General features: G+C 35.9%; 2 protein-coding genes across 2 annotated transcripts in view; one reads left to right on the top strand and one right to left on the bottom strand.

Annotated features, from left to right (window-relative positions):
* Positions 1–336: 336 nt before the first annotated feature.
* Positions 337–4,051, bottom strand: cartl (cocaine- and amphetamine-regulated transcript-like). Its single transcript, XM_015011857.2, has 3 exons — positions 3,783–4,051; positions 1,971–2,048; positions 337–651 (listed from the first exon to the last, which is right to left on the bottom strand). Exons 1-3 carry the CDS (start codon positions 3,918–3,920, stop codon positions 544–546), a joined length of 324 nt encoding a protein of 107 aa, XP_014867343.1. The 5' UTR covers positions 3,921–4,051; the 3' UTR covers positions 337–543.
* Positions 4,052–5,894: 1,843 nt separating this feature from the next.
* Positions 5,895–24,306, top strand: part of iqgap1 (IQ motif containing GTPase activating protein 1) — a 55,907-nt gene continuing 37,495 nt past the window's right edge. The window contains exons 1-2 of the mRNA XM_088004492.1: positions 5,895–6,157; positions 9,494–9,596. Coding sequence (XP_087860618.1) covers positions 6,112–6,157; positions 9,494–9,596 — 149 coding nt within the window. The 5' untranslated portion in view covers positions 5,895–6,111. The remainder of the gene's footprint in view (positions 6,158–9,493; positions 9,597–24,306) is intronic.

Here is a 24,306-nt window from a genome sequence, read left to right as displayed (position 1 = left end):
TTGTAAATTCAGATATCTTAGATTATTATTCAGGATTGTCAAATTGTAGTTGTGTCTAGTCAAAACTCAGTGTAATATAATTACGCAAACTGACTAAACTGATTTTATGTCAAAACGGCTTGCCATAGTTTCAGTTATGGACTGATGAGGCAAAAAATATTCCAGATGTTCTATCGAGCTTGATTTCATGACAAAAACACACTTAATTTTTGGTTAAATGATCTTTAAATTATCTCTATGAACAGAAGTTTCTGAAGTTAAATCCGAACCAAAACCTGAAAAAAGAAGTTTGCTGAAAGAAATGAAAGAAAGGGAAGCTGCTGGTGTGCATGTTGACATATGGGTTTATTGGACAGGAAGCATCTGCATGCTCCAGGCCGCTGTCAGGAGTGGAAAACACATGCTAGTCCTCAGGCAGCAGCGGCCTAAACAACAGCAGCGCGGAGGAAGACAAATGACGGCGGAGGTGGACGGTAATTGGGCGACCGGGCTGGAAGCTGAAGGATGTTCGGCCTTCAGGAAGTCAGGAGAAGCAAAAGCTCCTCAGATGCATTTCAGCAGGTAGGAGTTGCAGTTGGCGCCTCTTCCGCAGTCGCAGAGCTTCCCGATGCGAGGGCCGAACTTCACGGCACAGCGGCCCCCGATCCCGCACTGAGGGGACAGACAGGCGGTAACACTTCCCAAATTCAGTCAGAACTTAACGTTTAAAGCTGCAGCGTCTAACTGTTACAAACAATATTCTTTTTTCCCATATTTATTGGTGTATTAGGGCTATTGTAGGTGGACAAAAGGAGTATTTCCACCAATAAATTCTGAAATTTTTAGATTAAGAACTTTTCTGAGTTTGAAAAGTAAAAACGTAAAGAAAATGCTAGAAAAAAAACAGAAATGTTCAAAAAAAAAAAAACCCAAGTCAAATATTTTGACTTTTTAAGCTCGAAATATTTCAAATTTGAGACCAATATTTCAGAGATTAGTCTAAAAATTTCTGATAGCAGTTTATAGCAGTTATTCGACTTTTATTTCCAGTTTTTTGTTCTAAAAAATTTCTGAGCCTTTTTTTAAAAGGGGATTTTAAACTTTTTTCAAACTCAGATATTTACTTGTTTCTTCTAGAAAATTTCAGTTTGTTGTGAGGCAGATAATCTGTCAGAAAAGAAAAATTCCTCCGTCTCCTTCCTGAACTACTATTGCAGTCTGCAAAAATGCATTGCTCCTGGTCAAAATCAACCAATCAACACTAGGAGGCGGGTCTTAGCGCTGTCAATCAACCTACTGTACGCTGCTCGATGTGCTAATTTACCATTGCAGGAAAACGCCATCAGTGGCTATGCTGCTAACTAGCCTTAGCAAACATAGCAGGCTATGTTATGGTGAACCAGCTGTAGCACAAGATGATTGACAGCACTAAGACCCGCCTCCTGGCCCTGATTGGTTGTCAATAACAACCAATCTCATTACTGGCTATATTTCTACAGCTAGTAATGAGAATTTTAACAGTTATGTAAAAACATATTTTATAAAAGTTACATACTGCAGCATTCATGAAACCTGACATCTTTTGTCATTTCTGTCAATTATTTCAACCTTTGATTAAACTTTCAAATGTTTTTCCTCTGAATAAATTGAAAGCATAAATCAGAGTCAGAAGAGGGAAAATCAGCTGAACATTTTGCATCTGAATAATTAGATCCCGCTCATTAGCTCAAACTGAGTCTGTAGTTCCAACGTTAATTGGTTTTCTGAGAGGCTTTCATGGCCTGAAATCAGGCTTTAATCTTTATTTGAGCCGTAATTACAGAGGATTGTTATCTTTTAATTAGAGGAAGCAGGTATGCTTTTCAACAGGCTTTTAATTAACAATGAGCAGAAAGATGCTTGCAGCACAGAGTAATGACTCAGCAGACGTTATAAATGGAGCTTTAAAATCAGCTGCATTGCATCAGTTTGATGCAGGAAGCGGCGCTCACCAGCGGGATGCTCCCTCGTTTCTCTGTGGAAGAAACCCGGCTGTGGATCCGACCCAGCAGAACCTCAAGAGCTTCCACCTGCAAAAACAGCAACACAAACAACAACAACAAAAATATGGTTTAGAGAAATGTACTTACCTGTAGAAGACAAGAAAAATGTAAAGAAGGTTTTACGGATTTGTTGTAAGTTGAAACATTTTTCCTCATTAACTCATTTGGTAAAAATCGGCTGACGTTCATTACTGTGCAAAAGTTTTTATTGCTACATACTCATATATTTCTCTGCATTTCTTGTATTTTGTAGGAATAAGTTATATTTCATGGTAACACATTACATATTTCAGATAAATGTCCCTTTTGTTTCTGTTTTTCTTGTTTTCTCTTCAGTCTTATGTCAAATTATTTATTATTATTAATCTCTTTTATATATTTTTGTTTTTGTTTGGAAGTTTTTTCATGTTTTTATTTATTTATTAAATAGATTCACAGATTTGATCTTCCTCCACAGTGTGACGACATGATGTCTGGTCACTTTACTGATTACTGAAGAGTTATTAGTTTAATCTGTTTCTTAATGCACCACAGAATTACACTTTATTAAATCTTATTCAGATTGTGAAGTAAATATTCGTCATCTGTAATTCGCCTTTGGTCATTTTGCAGTCAGTTGCTGTTTTCATACTGACAGTTTTTTTAATTAAAAACAAGAAGCTTGATGCAGAGAAACCAGAGCAAATAAAATGATAAAACTATCGATCAAGATCAGTTTGGAAGATAACGTTTAATTGTAAATTTAAAAAGAATTAAAATATATTTATCCACAATGAGGAATTTTGTTGTAGAAAACAACTTTAAGACAAGAAGCACGGAGAAATCAACAACTCTGAAAATGAGATCCTAAATGAACAATACTAATAATAATTGAACAAATTTCATGTCAAATCACTTATAGACGTATCAGCCTGCAAAACAGAACATTTTACCAAGTATTTATTAGTTTAGCTTCTAGTGCAAATATAACACAAAACTAACTAAAAATTAACTTTTCAGCAAGAAATATGAGCTCATTTTATGTGAATAACTTGTTAATATTAATTATTAAGATACCAGTTCAACTGACAGATTATTTAATTTATATCAAGACGTTTTCCCACATTATAAAGAAAATAATCTGCAGGATGATCTATTACTTTTCCATCAATATTAAATTCAATTTAATTATTGACTTAAATCAAGCTTCTGTTCTTGCTGAAAACTTACTTGTAAGTTAGTTTTGTGTTATTTCAAGTGAACTAAGATGTTTGCAATAGAAACTAGACAAAATTATCTGGTAAGATTTTGTGTTTTTGCAGTGTAAATAAATATGACATTTATTTTCTTATGCAATTTTGTTGCTTTGAGATCATCATGAGATCATTCAACCTGAGAGAATTTCAGCTGCATGACAATAAATGACAGTAAATAAAAATCCAGGATCGTTTGCACTTCACACTCATTACATTTTGATTATTAGGGTCAGTTTTGTTTGAAAAACAGCTGAAATATTACACCCACTGCAAAACCACAAAATCTCACCAAGTATTTTTGGTCTAGTTTCTAGTGCAAATATCTCAGTAAATAATAAATAAAACAAAACTAACTCAAGTTACTTTTCAGGAAGATATAGGAGTTTATTTTAAGTAAACAATATCTTTAAAAAGTGGCAAATTATTTCACTTATAGCATCCAAAAAAATCTTGTTCCAAATGAGATAATCTGCCTGAGGAACTATGCTTTTATTATTTAATATTTGGTGATTTTGGAGTCACTGACCAGGTCTGGGTCTGCAGCTGGGTCCAGTTTCTCATCCTGGAAGTCGTCTGTGGAGACGTCCGGTGGCGCCTGGCCGTGACACAGGGCCGACAGCAGGCTGAGGAGCAGCAGAGCCTGGAGCAACCCGGAGCTCTCCATGGTGCTGGAGGAGGAGGAGGAGGAGGAGGAAGGCTGCAGATCAGATGGAGGAACGGAGGGACCTTCAGCAGCAGAACCTCTCTCTCTTGTTTTATGCAGAACGGTGAAGCTCCGCCTGGGAGAGGCCAAAAGGAAAGACAGACTCCAACACTGCAAAAACACAAAATACTGCCAAGTAACTTTGGTAAAGGTGAAGGGAATTTTATGTTATAAAGCACATTTTCAGCAACAAGGCAATACAAAGTGCTTTGGTTCAGCTTCTAGTGCAAAAATCTTATTACACTCGAAATAAAACAAAAATAAGTAACTTTTCAGCAAGATAGGAGCTTGTTTAAGTTAATAATTCTTTAATATTCACAGAAAAGTTCTAGTTCCACCAGCAGATAATTTCACTTTTAAGATGGGAAAATGTTTTGTTTCAAATGAAATAATCTGCCAGTTGAACTAAAACCTTTTAATCAAAATTAAGGAATTATTAACTTAAAACAAACTCCTGTTTGCTGCTGAAACAGGAGCTTTCAGTTAGTTTTGTCTTATTTCAAGATATTTGCACTAGAAACTAGTTTGTGTTTTTGAGGTGAAAGTGGGGTGGATTCAAATCAGGGATGTCCAAAGTGTGGTCTGGGGGCCATTTGAGGCCCTCTGGATGATTTTTGTTTGACCCCTCAGTCCTTGTATTTGTTTTTTTTTATTATTATTTATTAAAGGAGCCGTGTTATGTGTTTTCCAGGCACTTAGTGCCATTTAACAATCAAGTAACTATGGTACCTTCAGTTGATATAAAAATGTGATATATATGTCAAATATAGCTTAGGAGAAATTGACTTCGTAATTTAACATCTTGAAATTGAGTCTCTGTCTCTTTAAGAAGCTCTTGCTCTTTTTGAAGCTCCGCCTTCAGAACTCGTCCTTTAACAACATTTTTACCAGCGTTGCTCTGAGCTCAGCAGCTCCACCACGTGTTTGCTAATTGCTGCTGGCTAGTCTGAAGGAGCTGAGTGGGGGAGGAGCTGTGCCTCGAAGGCGGAGCTAAGTCCAACTAGACATTTGCACAACTGTAGTACTTAAGTTTTTAAAATGCGGCAACTGTGCAAGACGTGTTTATATTTTGCATCAACACTGATTTACAGATTTCTTTTCTACAAATGTTAGACTACACAGCAAAATATTGCCACTAGCTGCTGCTAAGGGCTCACAGCCGTAGCAAATATTGTGCCAAGAGTGCAAACCTATCTGTCAGGTTTAATAAACTCCCCTTCGCTCATGAATGAAGTTATAATCTCAAAAATCATATTTTATTCCTGGCAATTCTTACTGAGCTAAGATAAAATAAATTTGGTTTGATTTATCCTGTTACTGAGAAAAAGAAAATATGTGTCTTTTATTTGGCAAATTTCTGATTTTAACTCTCTATATATTTTTGTTGCATTGTAATCTTTATATAATGAGGAGTGACACATTGATATTATAAATCTGTAAAATATTTTACCCTGAATGAGAGAAAATCCCACTATAGATTTAAACCTATTTACCTAATATTTTATATTTATTTAGTAAATAAAAATGAATTCATATTTAATTAAATATACAAAGAATATTGAAATATTTATTTAATATTTCTTGTATATTTAAATAAAAATAATTTGTATATTTACATTTGCAAATACACATAAAGTGTAAATATAAATAATAGCATTAGGTAAACTAAGTTACAGATCCAGTAACGTATTATTATATTACTGGATTTAAATTATTTAAGACTTATTTTTACTAAAAGCAGAGTTACTTCACATTTATGTCCTGTTGTTGGTCTTTCATTAAAAATAAAATAAATGTTTTATGTTTGTAAAATGTAACTTTAGGAAGTTTTGTGGTGCAGTTCGCGCAATGAGCAGCAGGGGGCGCTGCTTCTTCAGCCGCTGCGCGCCGCCGTGTTTCCTGAAACGCATACTTCAGGATTAAGAACACACCCTGCTGCAGTGACATCAGTGAGGTTAGAAGAAGCAGAAAAAAGAGAGTCTCCGTTCAAACTGTGCAGAAGAGGAAACAAGAGGGCCGAAGGGTCCTGAGCGGCTTTCTGTCGGAATTTGGCGCAGTGCAGTCTGGAAAGAGCGGATCAATCCGTGCGCAAAGTTTGAAATCTTCTTGAGAGGCGAGCCGTGGAGCGCGGAGAGTTTCTCTGAACGGGAGGATGTCAACTTCAGACGACGTAGACGGGCAGCGGCCGAGATATGGCTGTAAGTTTCTGACTCTTTACGCTTCGTTTCTAATGAATCTGCGCAGTTTTCAGACTCTGCTGGCGCAGAGCGGAGCCGCTTGGCGCTCCAGCTCGTTTCCTCCTCATGCAAACTCTTAACAGATTCCATAAAAGTGGCTCCAGCCCTCCAGGTTTGGCTTTTACATCTGACAGCGTGTTCACAGCTTTATTACGACTTCCGCGTTTTCTCCGCAGTAGTGCGGAGGGAGGAGGCCTGTTTTCACACTCTGCACAACTTTTCCTTTACAAGTTTTTAATTTTTATAGATTAATTTAATACTGACATGAATCAGGATCAAAGTGTCCCAGATTCTCAGGGAACCAGTAACCACCGCCCACAGGTCGGCGGCTGGGTCACCAGGTGGCAAAGTTTGGAGAAAATGAATGAACTGATCCTCATTTCTTTTGGTTTCACCAATAAAACATCGATATTCCCAGATTTATTGATTACAACTTTATAACACTTGTTGAAAGTCAACCTTTATTTCTCTTTTGGAGAAATTTTGAAGTTATTTTAGCTCTTTTTTTGTCGCTCTCACGCATAAAGTGTTACTCGTCTCTCTTTCTTCCCAGTATTCATTTGTGGTGAAATATTTTTGGCTTTGAGCCCTAAAATATTCCCTTCACTTTAGTTTGGGATTTAAAAGCTGCAGTCTCACTGGCACACTGTAAAAACACAACTTTACCAGGAATGTTTGTCTCGTTTTTAGTGTAAATGTGTTCAAAACTAACTCAAAGTAACTTTAAGGAGTTTGTTTTAAGTAACAAATTCCTTAATGTTGCTGAAAAATTAAATCTGCCAATGGAACAAGTACATTTTGTATTAATATTAACGAATTACTGACTTAAAACAAACTTCTATAAGTTACTTGTAAGTTAGTTTGGTTTTATTTAAAGTGTACTAAGATGTTAGCATTAGAAACATTTTAGTACACTTTAAATAAGTGTACTAACACTTAGTACAATTTAGTTTTTACAGTGTGATAACTGAAAATGTAGCCAAATTTAAACATTTAGTTAGAAATACGGCGTGGTTGTCTGATGCTGTTTTATTGGTTGAATTGGAGGTTTTATTGCAATTTAAGTCTCTTAAATTGAGACAAATTGAATGTAGCTTTTTACCAAGGTAACTGAATTTGATGAAATCTGCTGAAAGTACAAATTACCTGTTAACTGCTTCTGGAGTCAGTGTTGCACTGAAAAAACTAAATCTTACCAAGTAGTTTTAGTCAAATGTCTTAGATCACTTTAAATGAGACAAAACAAACGAGTAACTTTCCAGTAAGAAATAAAAGCTTGTTTTAAGTAAATGATTCTTTAACATTGATGTAAAAAGTTCTAGTTCCTGTCAGATTATTTTATTTGCAACGTGGGTTAAAATGTATTTTAATAATGAAATAATCCTCCAGTGGAACTAAAACTTTTTCACCAATTCAAAGGAATTTCTGCCTTAAAACAATCTTATTTCTATCTGAAAAGTTCCCTGTACGTTAGTTTTGTCTTATTTAAATGTTCTGAAATGTCAGCAGTAAAGTTCCTGGTAAGGTTTTGTGTTTTTGCAGTGCATGCTGACAAGAGGAGCCCTGATGTGTGTTGACTGGTACATGACTAACGGATGAGGTCGGTTTCTTGTGCAAGACGTTTGGAGGAACCTCCTTCCTAGACGGAGACGTTTTATTCCCACTCTGGAGTTTTATCGTTGCTTAAATTAAATAATCGTGATCTAATTGGAGATTCACTCCACAGACTGGAACTGGGCCGGTTTCTCTGATTTCTCCTGATATTGTGAGAAATTGACTTTTATTCTTGGTCACTGAATGCAACAAAACTAAAAACTGTGAATATTTTTGGTTAAAATTTAACTTTGATGCATCGTTTTTCTGGATTTAAAGAAGGCTCGGATGATGACCTTGAATAAAAACATCGTTTTCCCACAATATTATCAAAAAAAGATAAAAAACCCAAATAAATAAGATGAGTGAAAAATCTTTTGTCTTGTAAAAGGACAACCTGCTTTCAGCCAGCTGACTGGCAGAGCTCAGCTGTTTCTGTTGCATTTCTTGTTACAAACTTTTGTGTTTTTCAAGCAGCAACTTTTTAAAACTTTTGTTTGAACTTTAATATTTAAAAGCAGGACAGTTGAGGCATAAATGTAAATTCTTTATCTGGATTCAAAACTGCTTCCATCAATGAACCTGAAACTTTTTTTAAAATATTTGTTTAATCAGATCAATTGATTATTGAAATAATTGTAAATTGTTAACTGGAGCAAACCGACTCAAAAATGGTTGTTTGCTGAAAGAAAAACTGAGCAGAAATTAAGCCAAAACTGAACAATAAATATCTACATTTTGCATTTAAGATAAAAATAAATTATTTTTCTGTAAATATGTTTCACCCAAAACTCCTGACAGGCAGTTTTAGCTTCACTTGGTTTAAATTCAGTAAAAAAAATAATTTCCTGTTAAGCACCTTTTGCCATCCAGTTATTAATTAGTTAATTGTTTTTAGATTAAACATAAATTAATATTATTATGTATAATAATCAAGATTGTTTGATTGTTGGAAGTATTTTTAAACTGCAGATTATTCCTTTGCTACAAATAAATTAATTAGTTTTTCTTAGTTTAAAATAGATTTAATGTTTCAATGAAAAATGTGGCATTTTTTAAAAGTCTGATTAATCATTAGAATAATTGATTACTAATCATTAGTTTCAGCTCAACGTTTTAACAAAGCAGCAGATCAGTCAAAATCAAAGTTCAAGTTAAACCTCCAGAAGTTATTTCACGTTCAGGCCTGTCATCATTAATGTTCCTGGACGATAAATTGTCCCAGAAGTTATCGCGATAAATGATAATAATGAATAACATAATGGTAACTGAATAATAATAATGGAGGAAAACATTCTCAAAAACTTTAAATCCTAACAAACATTCAACACCGGAGCTCGAAGACATTTTAAATATTAAAAATAAATAAAACAACAAATAAAATGAATTAAGTCTCCGTAAATAAAATTTCTGCAGTAAATTCGACTTTTCAGTAAAAGTCTCTGGATGAACCTGATTTTACATTTTGTTAAAACTTGGTTGTGTTCTTTACATTTTCCTCTGTAGGATAATTATGTAATCAGGGTAAAAATCCTGATTTTTACCCTGATTACAAAGTTTCCGTCTGCGGGGCAAATTTATATCATTTTTGAATTGCAGTTGGGGGGCCGCACAAAATGAGTCCGGGGTCCACAAAAGGCCCCCGGGCCTCAGTTTGGACCTCCACCCCTTGCCTGCACGTTTCTCACAGTGTTCTGTGTGCAGCCGTCCTGGATGGCGTGGAGCGGCTCACGGCGGAGGAGATGGACGAGCGGCGGCAGCAGAACATGGCCTACGAATATCTGTGTCACCTGGAGGAAGCCAAAAGGTGAGAGGCTGCTGGTCCAGAACCAGAACCAGAACTGCTGTGATTCATTTTCCACCAGCCTTTCTGTGACTTCTGCTGCCATGAAGGTGTAAAGCCACGTGAGGCGACTCCGGTTTGCACCAAAAGACTCAGTGAATTTAGTTCCTATGACAAAATGACTTTATCCGTGATCTGTGGATCCGTGATCCTTTGATCCGTGGGTCCGTGGATCCGTGATCCGTGAATCTTAGTCATTCCTGAGGACTTTATGGTTGGTGGAGTTTGTTGGTTTTGGGTTTTCAGTCTCCCTCGGTTGGTTGGAGTTGATTGAGATTTCAGACATGGATTGTTCATCATTTGTTGTGATAAATTTACTTTGATGAGAGTTTTGATTTATTGTCACAGAATTATAAAATATGATTAAAAGCTGATACGAAACGCAGGTTAGTGGTAAAATCACATTCATTTGTGTCCTAATGAAACGCATTGCAAACGGGAATGTTGCTGGTGTTGATTATCGTTGGGCTTTTATTGTATTATTATTTATCATGATAAATTTCTTAAGATAAGAATTTTGATTTATTGTTGTCACAAAAACAACAAATTAATTGTTTACTTTTAAATTTTTTCCACCATTTGTTCAACTAATAACCAGTAGATTTGAAAATGTGATTAAGTGCATGTAAGATTTGCAGTTTAATGATCTTTATGCGATTGGTGAACTAAAGACATGGTCCAAACGGTTTTGTTGCTGATTGAGTTCGTTGAGTTTCGCTCAGTGAGTTGGTGTTGATTGAGAGTTCAGACTTGGCATTTATCTTATCATTTATCATTTATTGTGATATATAAAAGAATTTTGACTTATTGTTGTCATGATTAATTCCATTTGATGATGTTTAAACACCCTCCAAACTGTCCAAATTGATAATCTTGCTATTTTTTCCACTGTTTGAAAGTATCAATAAATGTGAAAATATGCCAAGATGCATTAAGTTTCCATTTTAATGATATAAATTAAACGTCTTTATGCGATTGGTGTCTTAAAGAAGCAGATGGGAATGTTTTTCATGAACACTATTTGTGTTTGTGGGGCTGTAATTGCTGTGACACACAATCACAACCTAAACAGTAGTAATAAATAGTTCTTATTGTTTTATCACAACATTACCACAAAATATTGAGATAAAACTTTAAGTCCATCTCAGATTATTTTTTAGTTTCATGCTGGACTTGATGTGAACTGGAATCCATGCAGCTTCTGTGAATTTCTGCTTCAGATAAATGCCTCTGATCAGGTGTTTGGTGTGAAATGCATGATCTATATTTGGAAAAATCAAGTGTTGGTTTCAGATTTGAAATCTGCAGGAAGCTGCAGCGATGGAGAGCGTCACGACTAAAATCTGCGTCTCACGGTTTCTTCTGTGCAGCTCAGTGAAGTGGAAACTTCACTGAGCTGAAGAATATTTAATCTGTCCAGATTTTTTTTCTTAAACGAGGGAATTCGTGGCGTTCAAAGGGAGACAAAGCTGTGTAGTAAACTATAACACTCTGAGTTAATGGCTGATTGAGGTGGAGTCAGACTTTAGTTTTTGCCCAGGCAGGAAGTTCTCAAATATTTACGTCACCAAGTTTTGCACTTGCACTGCAAAAACACAAAATCTTACCAAATATTTCTGGTCTAATTTTTAGTGCAAATATTTTAGTTAACTTGAAATAAGACTAAACTAACTAACAATTAACTTTTCAGAGAGATTGACAGATTATTTCACATATAACTACTGCCTTTTCATCAGTGTTAATAAATTATTTACTTCAAACAAGTTCTTATATGTTAAAGTACTTTTGTTTTCTTTCCAGTCTACTGAGATACTTGCAGAACAAACTAGAACAAAAATACTTAAAAATTTGTGTTTTGTAGTGTGATACCTGAAAATGTTGCTGTTTTTAAACAGTGGGTTTAGCTTTTGATGAAGGGAATATGGTCGTCTGATTCTGTTTTATTGGTTCAATTGAAAGTTTTCAGTTATGCCACACTGTACAAACACAAAATTACCAAACATTCCTGTTTAGTTTCCAGTGCAAAAAGTCTTAGTATCATTGAAATGAGACAAAATTAGTTGAAAAGTAACTTTTCAGCAAGATACAGGAGCTTTTTTTAATTAAATAATTTCTTAATATTGATGAAAAAGTTCAGGCTGCAGGAGCAAATTATTTCACTTATAATGGGGTGACCAAAGTGCACCCCAGGGCCACATGGGGCCCTCTCAAGGACTTTGTGTGTCCCCCAAACTGAAAAATAAACATCTGAAATAAATATGATACAAAAACAGATTCTCATTTATTAATGATGACTCTGCATTAATTTGGAGCAACTAGAACCACAAACATCAACCCAGTTATACTAATAATCAGCCCCAAAGGTTAGGAACTAAACGCAATTCTGCAAAACCTTTTTATGTTTTGGTCTAAAATCTTACTTTAATTTATTATTGAGCAGATAAATTTAAAAAAGGCACAAAATTTAAAATACATTTTTCAGCCCTTAAGTGTTTTAAAGTAACTATTTCGGCCGTCTATTTGCTCCAGAAACCAGACCAAAATACTTGGTAGGATTTTGTGTTTTTGCAGTGCATTCAGTGACTAAGTTTTAACGCGGCTCTGACCTGCTGGAGTCGCATTAATGGACTCAAACCGGAGCCGGTGGGTTTTATTCTTCCTGTGGGAAATCACAAAGCCTTTAAAGTTTTCCCTCTTTAACTGCATTTGAATCGGGAGCTTAAACAAACTCTGTTCTGTTTTAATCATATTTCTGTTTAATACTTCAGAAAACCTGTTATTGTGTCGCATGAAAAGTCTCTTTCAGGGACGTTTGATCCTCCCTCTGTTGTTTTTCTGAATTCAGTTTATTGACACAAGTCCATGAAAACAGAATAAATATTGTGACCTTTAATGTAGACAAATGGAACCGATGCTTCTGTTTAAAGTCAATATTGAGGAATTAAATCTTGATGAAAAGTTATTTTTATGTTAGTTTTGTGTTAGTTCAAGTGTACTAAGATATTTGCACTGGAAACTATATTGCTTGGTAAGATTTAGTTTTTTGCAGTGTTGGTCCCTTAGTGGTGAAAACAGAACTGATGCAAAGCGACTCAAACTTCAGACGTTGGTGGCGCCGTTGAACATCAGATTTAAGGAAATAAGAGCTGTTAGTTTTCCTGTTTAACGTTTGGAAACGACTGCAGCAGCTTTTTTATTCGATGACTCAAAATTAAAACAACCTTTTCAATTTTATCTCTTTTATTTTGTAGTTTTTTTAAATTGGAGAGTAAAAATAATCAGATAACTTATCAATAAAAGTCCCACTCATCACTGCTGGAAAACAAAACACAAAATCACCGAGTATTTTTAGTCTGATTTGTAGTGCAGATATCTTGATGCTTTTGAAAAAAGACAAAATGAATGTACAGTAACTCTTCATCGAGATACAGAAGCTTGTTTTAAGTCAATAATTCCTTAATATAGCTGAAAAGGTTTTTAGTTCAACTGGCAGATTATTTCCCTTACAACAACATATTTTTACATATTTTAAATTAAATCTGCAAGTGGAACTAGAACTTTTTCATCAAAATTAAGGAATTATTGACTTAAAACAAACTTCTGTATCTTGCTTAAGATATTTGCACTAAAATTAGACCAAAAATAGTTGGTAGGATTTAGTTTTTGCAGTGTATTTGACCCATATTCAGCCTGAAATTGTCCCCAATTTCTTCTTAGTTTCCTGAATGTTTTCTCACATTTCTCTCTGAGAAGTTAATGTTACGGTTCAGCAGATGTCTTAAAATGTTGCGTTTAAATTTGGGGTTATTTTTCATGCATTTAACACCAGCCTGATGTCAAACAGGGCCAGCAGTGAGTGACGAAGTAGGCGCGGTCGGTTCTGTGTCTGCGTGCCGGCGGCTCAGTCAGCAGATGCAGTTGAAAGAATATCGGCAGGTTCAAAAGAGGAAGGATCGCGCGAGACAGGAAGTGACTCAGACTTCGCTGATTTTTTGGTATACCCCCCTCCGAACACACGCTGTTGCCACAGAAACCTGAGGTTGCCGTGGCGACAGGTTCCGGTGCAAGCTGAAAGCTGCTGTTGCAAAGTGTGTTGAAGAAAAAAATGGCGGATCCGTCGCCTGCTGGTCTGTTATCGTCCATCTGCGGCGTTCAGGAAATCCCTGGATGATTCGGTTGATCTGGTTTTCCGGTTTCCCTCCGGCAGAAGTCATGTCATTTTTTTTCTCCTGGAAAACTCTGCAGGAACTCTGAGGGAAATTATCATAACTCCATCTTCATGCTTTGTGTAAATTGGGCCATTTCCTGACCGAAGTAGGAATAGAAAAAAAAATCACATTTCACACAGCAGTGTGATCTCTGAGATTTATTTCTGGGCTCCATTTGCTGCTACAGGTGGTAGAAATATCTCAACTTTAGGATTTAAAACATAAACCTCCACAGCTGCTCAGGTCACGATTTTCTTTTTTCTTTTAAAATTTGTGAGAAATCGTTGTGATGGCGTTTCCTGCAGATGAAAATGTGGAAGTGCACAAAGGGAAGGAATTACGTCTGCACTTCAGTTTTTATTGAACAAACCCGTATTAGTGTCCGAGGCTCTGCACTGCAAAAACACTAAATATTACTACACTAATTTTTAGTGTAGTTTCCAGTGCAAACATCTTAGTTTGGTCTTAATTCAAGTGTACTAAAATATTTGCAGTAGAAGTGAAACAAAATACTTTAAGATTTAGTTTTTTCAGTGTCACAGCAGGTAAACCCCAACAAACACAATTAATGCTCCTGAAAAACATTTCTATATTCAATGTGCTTCTTCTCCAGAATTGTGATTTGTATTGATAAGTTTATTTTCAAACTTATTGATGCTTCTATTGAACACATTGTGCAGAAAATGGTAAAATATGAATCCTGATAGTGAGGACAGCTTTGGGAGTTTTAAACATCATTAGTTGGAATTTATTAAGACAACAATAAATCAAAATTCTGATACTAAATTTATCACCATAAATGATAAACGATGGTTAATTCCCACCCATAATGTTGAGGTACATTTGAATGATTAAAATAGGCAGTTTTAGGTGGTTTTTTAAGGATCTTTGTGTGTTTGTGGAGGATTTAAAACTTTTCACATGCTGATTAAAACATTCCTCTTTGTTGCTCTGCAGCTTAAAGGAAACAGGAAAGTTGGGGACTGGTTTCCACTGGCTGATTGTGTTTTTCCTTCGTCACCTCTGATCATTTCCATGCAGAAGTTTTCAGCTCAGATTTTTCATGAGCCACATGCAGTTTATGCCATAGGCATCAACATTTTGTACCAAAGCTTGATGTAGTAAAATCGTCTTTGTTTGCAGATTTTTGTTACCTGCACTGCAAAAACACAAAATCCTACCAAGTGTTTTTTCTTTAGTTTCTACTGCAGATATCTTAGTGCATCTGAAATAAGACAAAGTGTTCACTTACAATTAACTTTTAAGCAAGATATGGGACAATAATTACTTAGTATTGATGAAAAATGTCTAGTTATAATTGAAATCTGCCAGAGGAACTTGAACTTTAAGGAGTTATTGACTTAAAATAAGCTTTATTGCTGAATAAATACTTCTAATTTCATGTGTAAAAAGATACTTGTACTAGAAACTAAAAAAAAAAACTTGACTAGATTTTGTGGTTTTGCAAATAAATATGCAAATAGAGCATTTTTTGTCTAGTTTTGATGCAAATATTTTATTAAGATAAAACTAACAAGTAACTTTTCATGAAGATGTTGATGCTTGTTTTAAGTAATTCATTTCTTACTATTGGTGAAATGTACTTTTTTGGTGAACGTTTTCATTTAGGAGTTATTGTCCTGCTTCTTGCTGTAAAGTTACTTTCAAGTTATTTTTTGTCTTATTTCAGGTGTGCTAAGTTATTTACATTAGAAACTAGACCAGAAATACTTGGTAAGATTTAGTTTTTTTTGCAGTTTGATACCTGAAGCAGGTTTTGATGAGAGGAATCAAAATGCCCATGTTCTGCTTATCGGTCAAATTGCAGGTTTTGTGTGTTTTATTGAAGCCCATTCGGTTTGTTTTCGTCCCGCTGAGTGCCGTGGTTTTCCGTCAGGTGTTTCTCAGACCCATGTGGTGAGACGGTGTGTTGATATGAGTGGAATGATGGGAATGCATGTGACGGGCGGGAGCCGCGCCTGCAGGAATGCCCTGCAGCTCGTTCAGACTGTCGGAGGATCGTCGTGGATCGGGTCGCTCACCGCAGCTCACAGATGCAAACCGTGTTATCGTTCTTATTTTCATATTGCCTTCCTGCGAACAGAAACGGAGTGAGGCTCGAGTCACTTTGGGCGGCCATTATCACACCTTTATTTAAATGATCGCTGATATTTTCATGTCTGTTGACTTTTCAAATGAGAAACAAAACTGAGAGCTGCTGGGGTCGATTCTGTAGCTAATGGATCCAAATTTAACACATTTAAAATCTAATTATGACTAAACATGTCAGCTCTTGTTTTTACAGTCATATGAATATTTGGATTACTGCAGCTGTGTATTATTTTTATAGTGCAAATAAGACAAAACTAACTTAAAAGTAACTTTTAAGTGAGATATAAAACAATAATTCCTTAACAGAAATGAAAAAGTTTCAGGTCTATTGCCAGATTGTACTTATAACTCAAACTTTTTTCTCAATATTAATGAATTATTGTCTTATTTCTTCCTGAAAAGTTGCTTTCAAGTGTTTTTTTTTCTTATTTCAAGTGTAATAAAATATTTGCAATAGAAAAAGATCAAAAATACTCGGTTGGATTTTGTGTGTTTTGCAGTATGGTACCTGCGGCAGCCATATTGGATTTTGGGATTGGTTTTGGGAGACTTCAGATTTTTGAATGATGTTTTAACTTTAAGTTTAAAAAAATAAAAAATCAGTACAGATCCCTCATTAGTGATGATCTGCATCACTTCTACTTGGATAAATTGATACAAAATCTGTTTTTTTTTTTATGTGTAAAACACTATTGACATGAAGCGTATTTCCCCAAACAGTCAGTATTAAATCTGTACTTTTTTCTGTATTGTAACATTCCCCAAATATTGATGCTGTGAGCAAGAAAATTAGTCAAACTTCCTTTTTCATTGCTTGCAATTCTGATAACTTTATGGTTTTTAACTGAGGCCATTAATGCTGACTATGGAGATCCAAAATCCTTCTTATTCTTCCAAGCAGTTTCATGATTGTCATAACTGCAGTGAAACTCTTTCAACACGTCTTCGGGACGCTAATCGTTTCTGAACCTGTTCCCCTCGTACACTTTTCATTTCAGTAGATTTTAATCTAACATGAAAGCAAAGATTTTCTCACTACTGGAACTGGCCAGTCGTTTTGGATGCCTTTCCAGCTGAAGGTCTAAATATAAATGTTCTTTACTATTGCTTTCTTTTTTCCTCACACGCCCAGTCTTCCTGGGAATGCAGTTGTACAGGTTTTCAGAAATCTCATGTTTATCGATCTGTGGATGATGCCAACAGCCGTCCCGCTCCATCGTTTTCACCAAAGCAACTTTACATGATTTCCTCGTGTTTCCGGCTGTTTTTAAGGCTGTAATTGTAATAACTGATGACCAGAAGTCACATTTGGGCTGAAAAACAAGAACATGTGAATATATAAAAATAAACAGAGGTTGTGGGGTTTTTGTGAAGATGTGTAAAGGATGTTTTTGGGTGCAGATTTATATTTCCATGTGAGTTTATAGTCGGTTATTTCTGGACATCCTGTGCTGCTGCTTTTAGTTATTCTCTTCTGGTTGTAGTTGATCCAGCTCTGCCTCTGCATTTACAGAAGATTAGATCATCAATGTTTGTTATTTTTTGCTATCTCATCCACCACTAACAAAATAACTCAGCATGCAGCAGCTTCAGAGCAGCAAAAAGAGTAAAATCTACTAGAAAATATGCAACTTCTTCTATTAAAAGATATGAAAATAAGTTTAGAGAAGTTTTTCTCACGTAACTGACCTGAAACTTTTCAAGCATTTTAAGCAAACTGTCAGAATGTGCAGTTCAGTCCAGTTACATTTGATGGAAAGAAGAAAAGAAATCTGCCGTTTGAAAGGAGAAACTAGGATTGAAACAAATTGGTTTTAAAGATGGTAATTCAACAACAAGTTTGGCAAAATATGTTTATCTTTCCAAGTCAGCCGAGTCTGAAATTTGAGCTTCAGCAAACAGAATAAAAGGAAAACTGCTGATTCAGCAAGGAAGCATTCAGAGCACTTAAGTAAAGGAAGAAAGTTTAACTTAAAAAGGAAAAGTTTGACAAAAATACATAAAATGTTACTTATTTAGAATAATCAAGCAGCTTGATTCAAAGTTTAAGTTGTGAGATTTCCCTTAAATTAAACCAAATCCTGTCTCAACACTTTTTTTAAGTATAATTTTGTTTACAGAGATTCATAATTCACTTTATTTGTTGTTTATTTTTGAATATTTAAAATGCCTTCCAGCTCCAGTGTTTATTAGAAAGTTTATTGATCTTTGCCAATGATTATTATTGCTATGCCATTATCATTATATTACTTGAAAATGGTGTCAAAAGAACAATATTATTGTTTATCGCAAAAACTGCCAGACAGTTTATCGTCCGCCAAAATTTATCATGACATGCCGATAAATATAATAACAGATTAAAAGTTAAATTTATGAGATGAATATCTTAGTATCTAATAAATTATAAGATGAGCCTTAAATGCAACACAAAGCCTTTTGTTTGCTGCACTTATATGAAGCAATTTAAAGTCATAATTCATAAAATCAGATGTTTTTGATTTTTCTATATTTAGTATCTGACTTGATTAAACTAAATTTTAAATGTGACCCTCATTTCTCTCCGGCTTTTGCTGTAAATTGGTTTGAGCGTTTCTGATGTCATTTCCTGTTCCACCTGTGCTTATTGTTGTAAAACTGTGTGGGACTAAATTTAACTGAGTCTAAATTTACTCTCCTGACATGAACTTTCCACGCTGACCTTAAGCTTTTATTCTGACGGGTCGTTACTTATTTTAGCGTTATTGTTCCAGAGCAGAGAGTTTATTAAAGTCATGATGACGACATTAAAATGCTAAAGTTTTACCTTCCTCACTGTAAATGAATCTTCCAGAAGCAGCAGGGGTGTACTTACTTTTCATAGTTTTTTGTTTTTTGGATGCATTACTAAATTTCACAGTGTGAATCTGTTTGGTATTTTATCGAAATCAGACAATATTTAAAATTTACCTGTAAAAATGCGTTAACATGCTTACGTATTGGTCCCATGAGTAAAATAGTAATAATAAAGAAATGAAAAGTGTTCATTTCCAGCTTGATGTTTATTTTTTTTATCATGTCAAAGACAGGAAAATATGTATAATATTATCAAATGTCAATATCAGCTGATGGCCCAACTGCAGTATAAATATCAGATATACTTTGTTACAAAAACAAGTTTTTCTTTTCTATGTTTATAACAGGAAGGTAATATTTCTTTCTGTGGGAAGAAGCCAGTTGTGCAACTAGATGCTGAAATATTAAGTTTGTTATTGTTGCTGTTCATTCTGGTTCTGCATCAGGGCCACAACCTGCTGTTTATGCTAACATTTACATCCTTTTACAAATATTCCCTTTTCTTGTTGGGATGTTTAACATGAGCTGAATAATGAGAAGAATTTACACTGAAACTGAAACAGCTGAGTGAATGTCATGAATGTCCTGATGGTGACGTTACGCTGTGAAAACATCAGCAGGTGTCAGTGATGCAGTTACAGTTTAAATCTTTTTAAAATGTTATTTAATCTTCTATTTTTACCATCTGGAGGAAGAAATGATTGTAATCATAACTATAATTAGGCCTGTCATGATAACAAAAGCTGCTGGACGATAAATTGTCCAGAAGTTACTGCGATAAAACGATAATATTGTTGTGTTGAAACAATTTTTGACTAATGTATTGCAAGAACACATTTTTAATGATTTGATATAAGCAGGAAGATTTCTTGTTATATTTTCCTGTTTTAAAATCAACAGAGTGATTGAAATAAAAACACTTTTAAGTTTTTTTAATTTTTAAGATGTTTTCTTCTGGTAAAATTGCATCTTAATTCTCTTAAAGAGAATAAAATACTGTAATTTTTATGGTAATTTTCTGTTAGCAGAAGGGATGACTGAAGTAGAAGCCACATTTTGGAAATACTTTGTCATTTGAAATGTCTTTTTGTAGAAAAGAAATGGACTTAAACTGGATCTGGTTTAAAAATCTTGATTTGTAAGCCCAGTGCTGTAAAAATCAGTTTTCTCCACTTTAATCAAATCGGTCTGTCTGTGTTGTTCTGGAAAGACTTCCTGCATAAACAGATGATTCATCTCTAAATGTTTAATCTTTAATCCATCATGCATGTTGACGTGTTTATTATGACACTCATCCTCTCTGAAAACACAGATAAGAGGGTTTGAAGTGAATCCGCCTCTGAATGGAGGCTTTTATTTTGGAAACCTTCAGAGTTTTTCTGCTCGCCGCCTGACCACCCCACTTCCTCCTGAAGCTCTGGCTGTTTGCCTGTAATTTCCTGTTTTTGAAAAAGTCTCAAACATGTTGTAGCCGCTGATTATGTAAGCTGACATTGTGTTGGTGCGATGGGGAACAATGGCTCAAGACTGATGTGTCGAAAACCTTCAGAGGGCGATAACATCTGACCTCTGACCCCGTTCACTCAGAAAGGTCCGTCTGAACTGAGCAAAAATCCTGAAACTTTTTAATAATTCTTGTTTTTCTCTCTCCAATATGAACTTATTGCAATAAATATCATTATGGTTGTTTTCAGAACTTTTTCAAGAACTGCAACACAAAAAGACATCCTCTAAAATCAGTAAACTTTAAATTCTAGTGAGCATTTAATACTGGAACTGGTAGACGTTTTAAATATACAAAATAAATAAACATCAATTCTGAAGTCTCTGTAAACAAAATTATCCTTCAAAAAAGGCTAAAGAAGCACCAGACTGAAAACTTATCATCCAGTTTTTGGTAGAAAGAGAGAAAAAGAAATTATGCAAATGATCTTGTCATGTGATTAATTGATTGATTGATTTCTGGTTTACTGTAACGACACATTTTAGTGTAAAAAATTTCAGAGCCTCAAAGACTCAAGATGAGAAGAAAGATTTGCACATTTAAATTGAAACACACTGAAAAAAACAGACCATTTATTGAGCAGATTGTTCATTTTTCTGATGTAACTTTAATTGTATGTTTGCTTTGCTAATCTCTTTTAATCCAGATTAGCTGTTTTCAAACAGAACTTGAACATTTAATGTTTCAGGCGTCGCTATCGGTGCATATTTTTGCAGAGTCTAGGGCTGTTGTAAACGAATATTTTAGTAATCGAGTAATCTATCGATTATTCTTACGATTAATCGAGTAATCGGATAAAAAAATTATAAAATGAAATATTGGTAAATCTGGCATAATACCGGTGTTACTATCAGATATCAATATCAGTCCAATTTTTCATATTTGAGCATCCCTAACAGTTGCTTTTTTGTAGTTTAGAAAACTAACCTGTAACAATAATAGCTCACTTTCTAAGTTAACCAGAAGAAAAGTTATAGAAAAATCTGAAATTATATTGAATGTAATAACAAAGAGGCAGGCTCACAAATTTGCTTATAAAAATGTCTACAATCCAGCTTTTAGTTTATGTATTCATCTTCAGTGAGTTTAATAGATTAATTAAACTCACCTTGCCACCTAACCTGTCACGCTTTGGGTTTGAAAATACGGGAAATGCCGCCTGGAGTGGGAGGAGAGGGCGAATGAACGAACATGGGGTGGAGGGGAGGAAATAGACCAGCGGACTGACGAACCGTTAGACCGGGGGACGAACACGGGGGGAAGCAATACGGGATATTTACGACACCTTCACTGGTCACACTCAGAAACTCATCTACCAGCCATGTACAATGCGCTCCGCCACCCGTTTCTTCTGACCGGGATATGAAATTTATTGTGCGGTTCGTCGGTAAAGCTACATTTACACGGTAAGCATCAGCTACTCAGCCGCCCGCCCTGTTCAGGCTATCCGCTCACCTCAGCGCTCTTCCCGCCGTTCGCTTTCAACCAGCAGCCCCGGAGGAGAAATGCTGCCGTACTCCAGGCATTCCCCCAGTCATGTTAAGGATGCTTATTGGTTCCCCAAAAACGATAAAAAGTCGGGCATTATCATCAATCAATAAAATCCCCACGGGCCAATCTTGAAGATTGGACTTTATGCCGCTGAGACTTAGCTTTTGTCAACAACTCAGAGGCGGAAGTGAGAGCTCCGCGCAACGCAAATGAAGTCCCGGCCGGAACACGGTGCGCTAACTAATAAAACATAAATTAACGAAGCTTCGAGGCAGGTAAATTTTCCTCGAGGAATTTTAGTAATCGAGGTACTCGAATCATTCGAGGAATCGTTTCAGCCCTAGCAGAGTCCATCTGTTTTTTTGTCATAAATTTTCCAAATATCAGATTGTGTGTTAGTCTTCTCTAGTGCAGTTTGATCAGTCCAAGTCATTACAGTTAATATTCCTCATATGTGAAATATCACTTTAATTTATCACTGAACTGGAATCTCAGATCCGATAATGGCTACAGCAGTGCTTATGCTGCCCCCAGACACACAGGCACCCCGGGCAAAGAGCCGTTTCCCATCCTGGAACTGTTTAAACCTAAAACTAGATCCACATGAAATAAAATATTCTTAATCTGGTTTCTCCCAGTGACTCCAATCCAGATCAGAAGAACTTTTTTCAACTTGAAAAAGAGGAAAAATCTGTCAACCTTCTCAAGTTTTTTCAGTTTATCGTTTTGCTACAAGAGTTGTTCAAACAACGTAAAAAAGAAAACGGCTTTGTTGAAACGTTTAAAACTCCCTCGTGTTTGCCTCAGTTCATGTGACCTTGACCTTTGTCTGCCTGCTAATCTGCCTCGTAAACGAGCTTGTTTGCTGTTTAACGCTGCTCTTAGTGGTTTTTGTGTAATCGTTTGTAAAGGTTGTTTCCGTGGAAATGGGGACGCCTCTGGGAAAACATGTGTGAGTCAGCCGGGCCGGCGGTAAGCGGGACGGCTGTGGAGGACAAAAGGAAATGAAAGGAGACGGATCAGGAGACGTGCCTCCCGCCTCTCACCTGGATCTCACCTGGCCGCCGGTGAAACATGAGACCATTTACCTTTCAGAGCAGCAGCAGTCGGGCTTTGTTTGGACCTTTTACCTCTCCAGGTTTCCTGCTGCTTTTCATCTGTGAGGGTTCCTTCACTTAGGAGAAGGTTAAAAATGTTGTTTTCATGTGAATCCTTTATGAAACTTTTACAAAAATATTTCTTCCCATTTTTATTAAAACTGCATGTTAGGAGACAAATGAGACAAAATTCACAGATTCTGGTAAAAAAAAAGCTAATCAGAGCCAAGAGGAGGGTGTTGGCGCTGCCAATCAACATCATGTATGTGCTGCTAAATGTGCTGATGGTGGGAAACAGATAAACGGATATTTTTGTTTGGCCCCATAATTTAAAAATCTTGCATTAAGGGTGAGATTTTTACAGAGAAATAAAGTCTTATAACATTTTTTTATCAATGAAACAAAATGTTTGTTTTTTTTATTAATAATGTTTCTGTTTTCTTTGATTACATAAACTGCAATGGCTGCACTAATATAGGCTAAAAGCTGCAGGGGTACAGCAGTTTTTCAGAATAAAAGCCTTTCACCCAATCTAAGCAGGAGCTGATTTTAATCTTTATTTTAAATTTCCAGGATGTTTGTTTGGGGAACAAACTGAATGCGGAAGCTAAAAATGACTAATTTTTTCACGTTTTGAGCCATTCTCTGTTAATGTAGGCCATGAAAACAGCTGCAAAAGGTCTCAGGTTTCATTTTGGGAATGTGTGAATGTGCAGAGACCTTGTCTTGGTTTTTCCAGTTGGCGCTCCATCGTTAGGACTTTAAACCGAGCCGTGAGAGGCTGCAGCGAGTCCAGCTGCTGCTGAGGCTCGGCGGACAGAATAAGGTCAGATTCCAGTGTTCCAGTAAAGCATGTAATGGACAACTTGGCTGTCATTCTTTCACTTTTCTCCCACTGTTTTAGTCAGGCTTTGGTGAAGTCAGTCGGTTTAATCTGGGTTGAAATTAAAGGTAGAAGGAAGTGAAAGAAGCAGGAGAACGATGTCTGCACCGCCTCATGTAATTAGCTTTTCCAGCTATTCAGTGATCGCACTTCCGCCTTTCTTTATTCAACATGCAGTAAAGATTTATCTGTTTGTCCAGAGTTATTGTGTGTTTGCCTCTGTGATGCGTGTGTTCGTATTTGCATGTAAATCGGGGGGTTTCCCAGCTTGAAGCAACGCTGCTTTGCATTTGTTTAGGAGAAACGGTTTGAGGCACTTAGTTGGCAAACTGTTGAAAAAGTCCTATAATGCACATGCATTAAGATAAAACCTTCTCTGCACCTAAAACTGTTGGTTTTTATTATCAGTCCATGAAAAAATGGCGGGCTTAGCTCATATCATCAAAATGTCTTCAGACTGATGCATGGTGATGCAGTAGCAGTCAGTCCTGCAACGACTCTGAAGAGGCCTCTGACTGAAGGTTGTTGTCATGAGACCGTCATGTTA

The sequence above is a fragment of the Poecilia mexicana genome, unplaced genomic scaffold (assembly GCF_051168715.1).
Source record: "Poecilia mexicana isolate PSO_F unplaced genomic scaffold, ASM5116871v1 scaffold_3, whole genome shotgun sequence".
In the NCBI taxonomy this organism is placed as follows: domain Eukaryota; kingdom Metazoa; phylum Chordata; class Actinopteri; order Cyprinodontiformes; family Poeciliidae; genus Poecilia; species Poecilia mexicana.
This window is presented reverse-complemented; position numbering and strand designations above follow the sequence as displayed.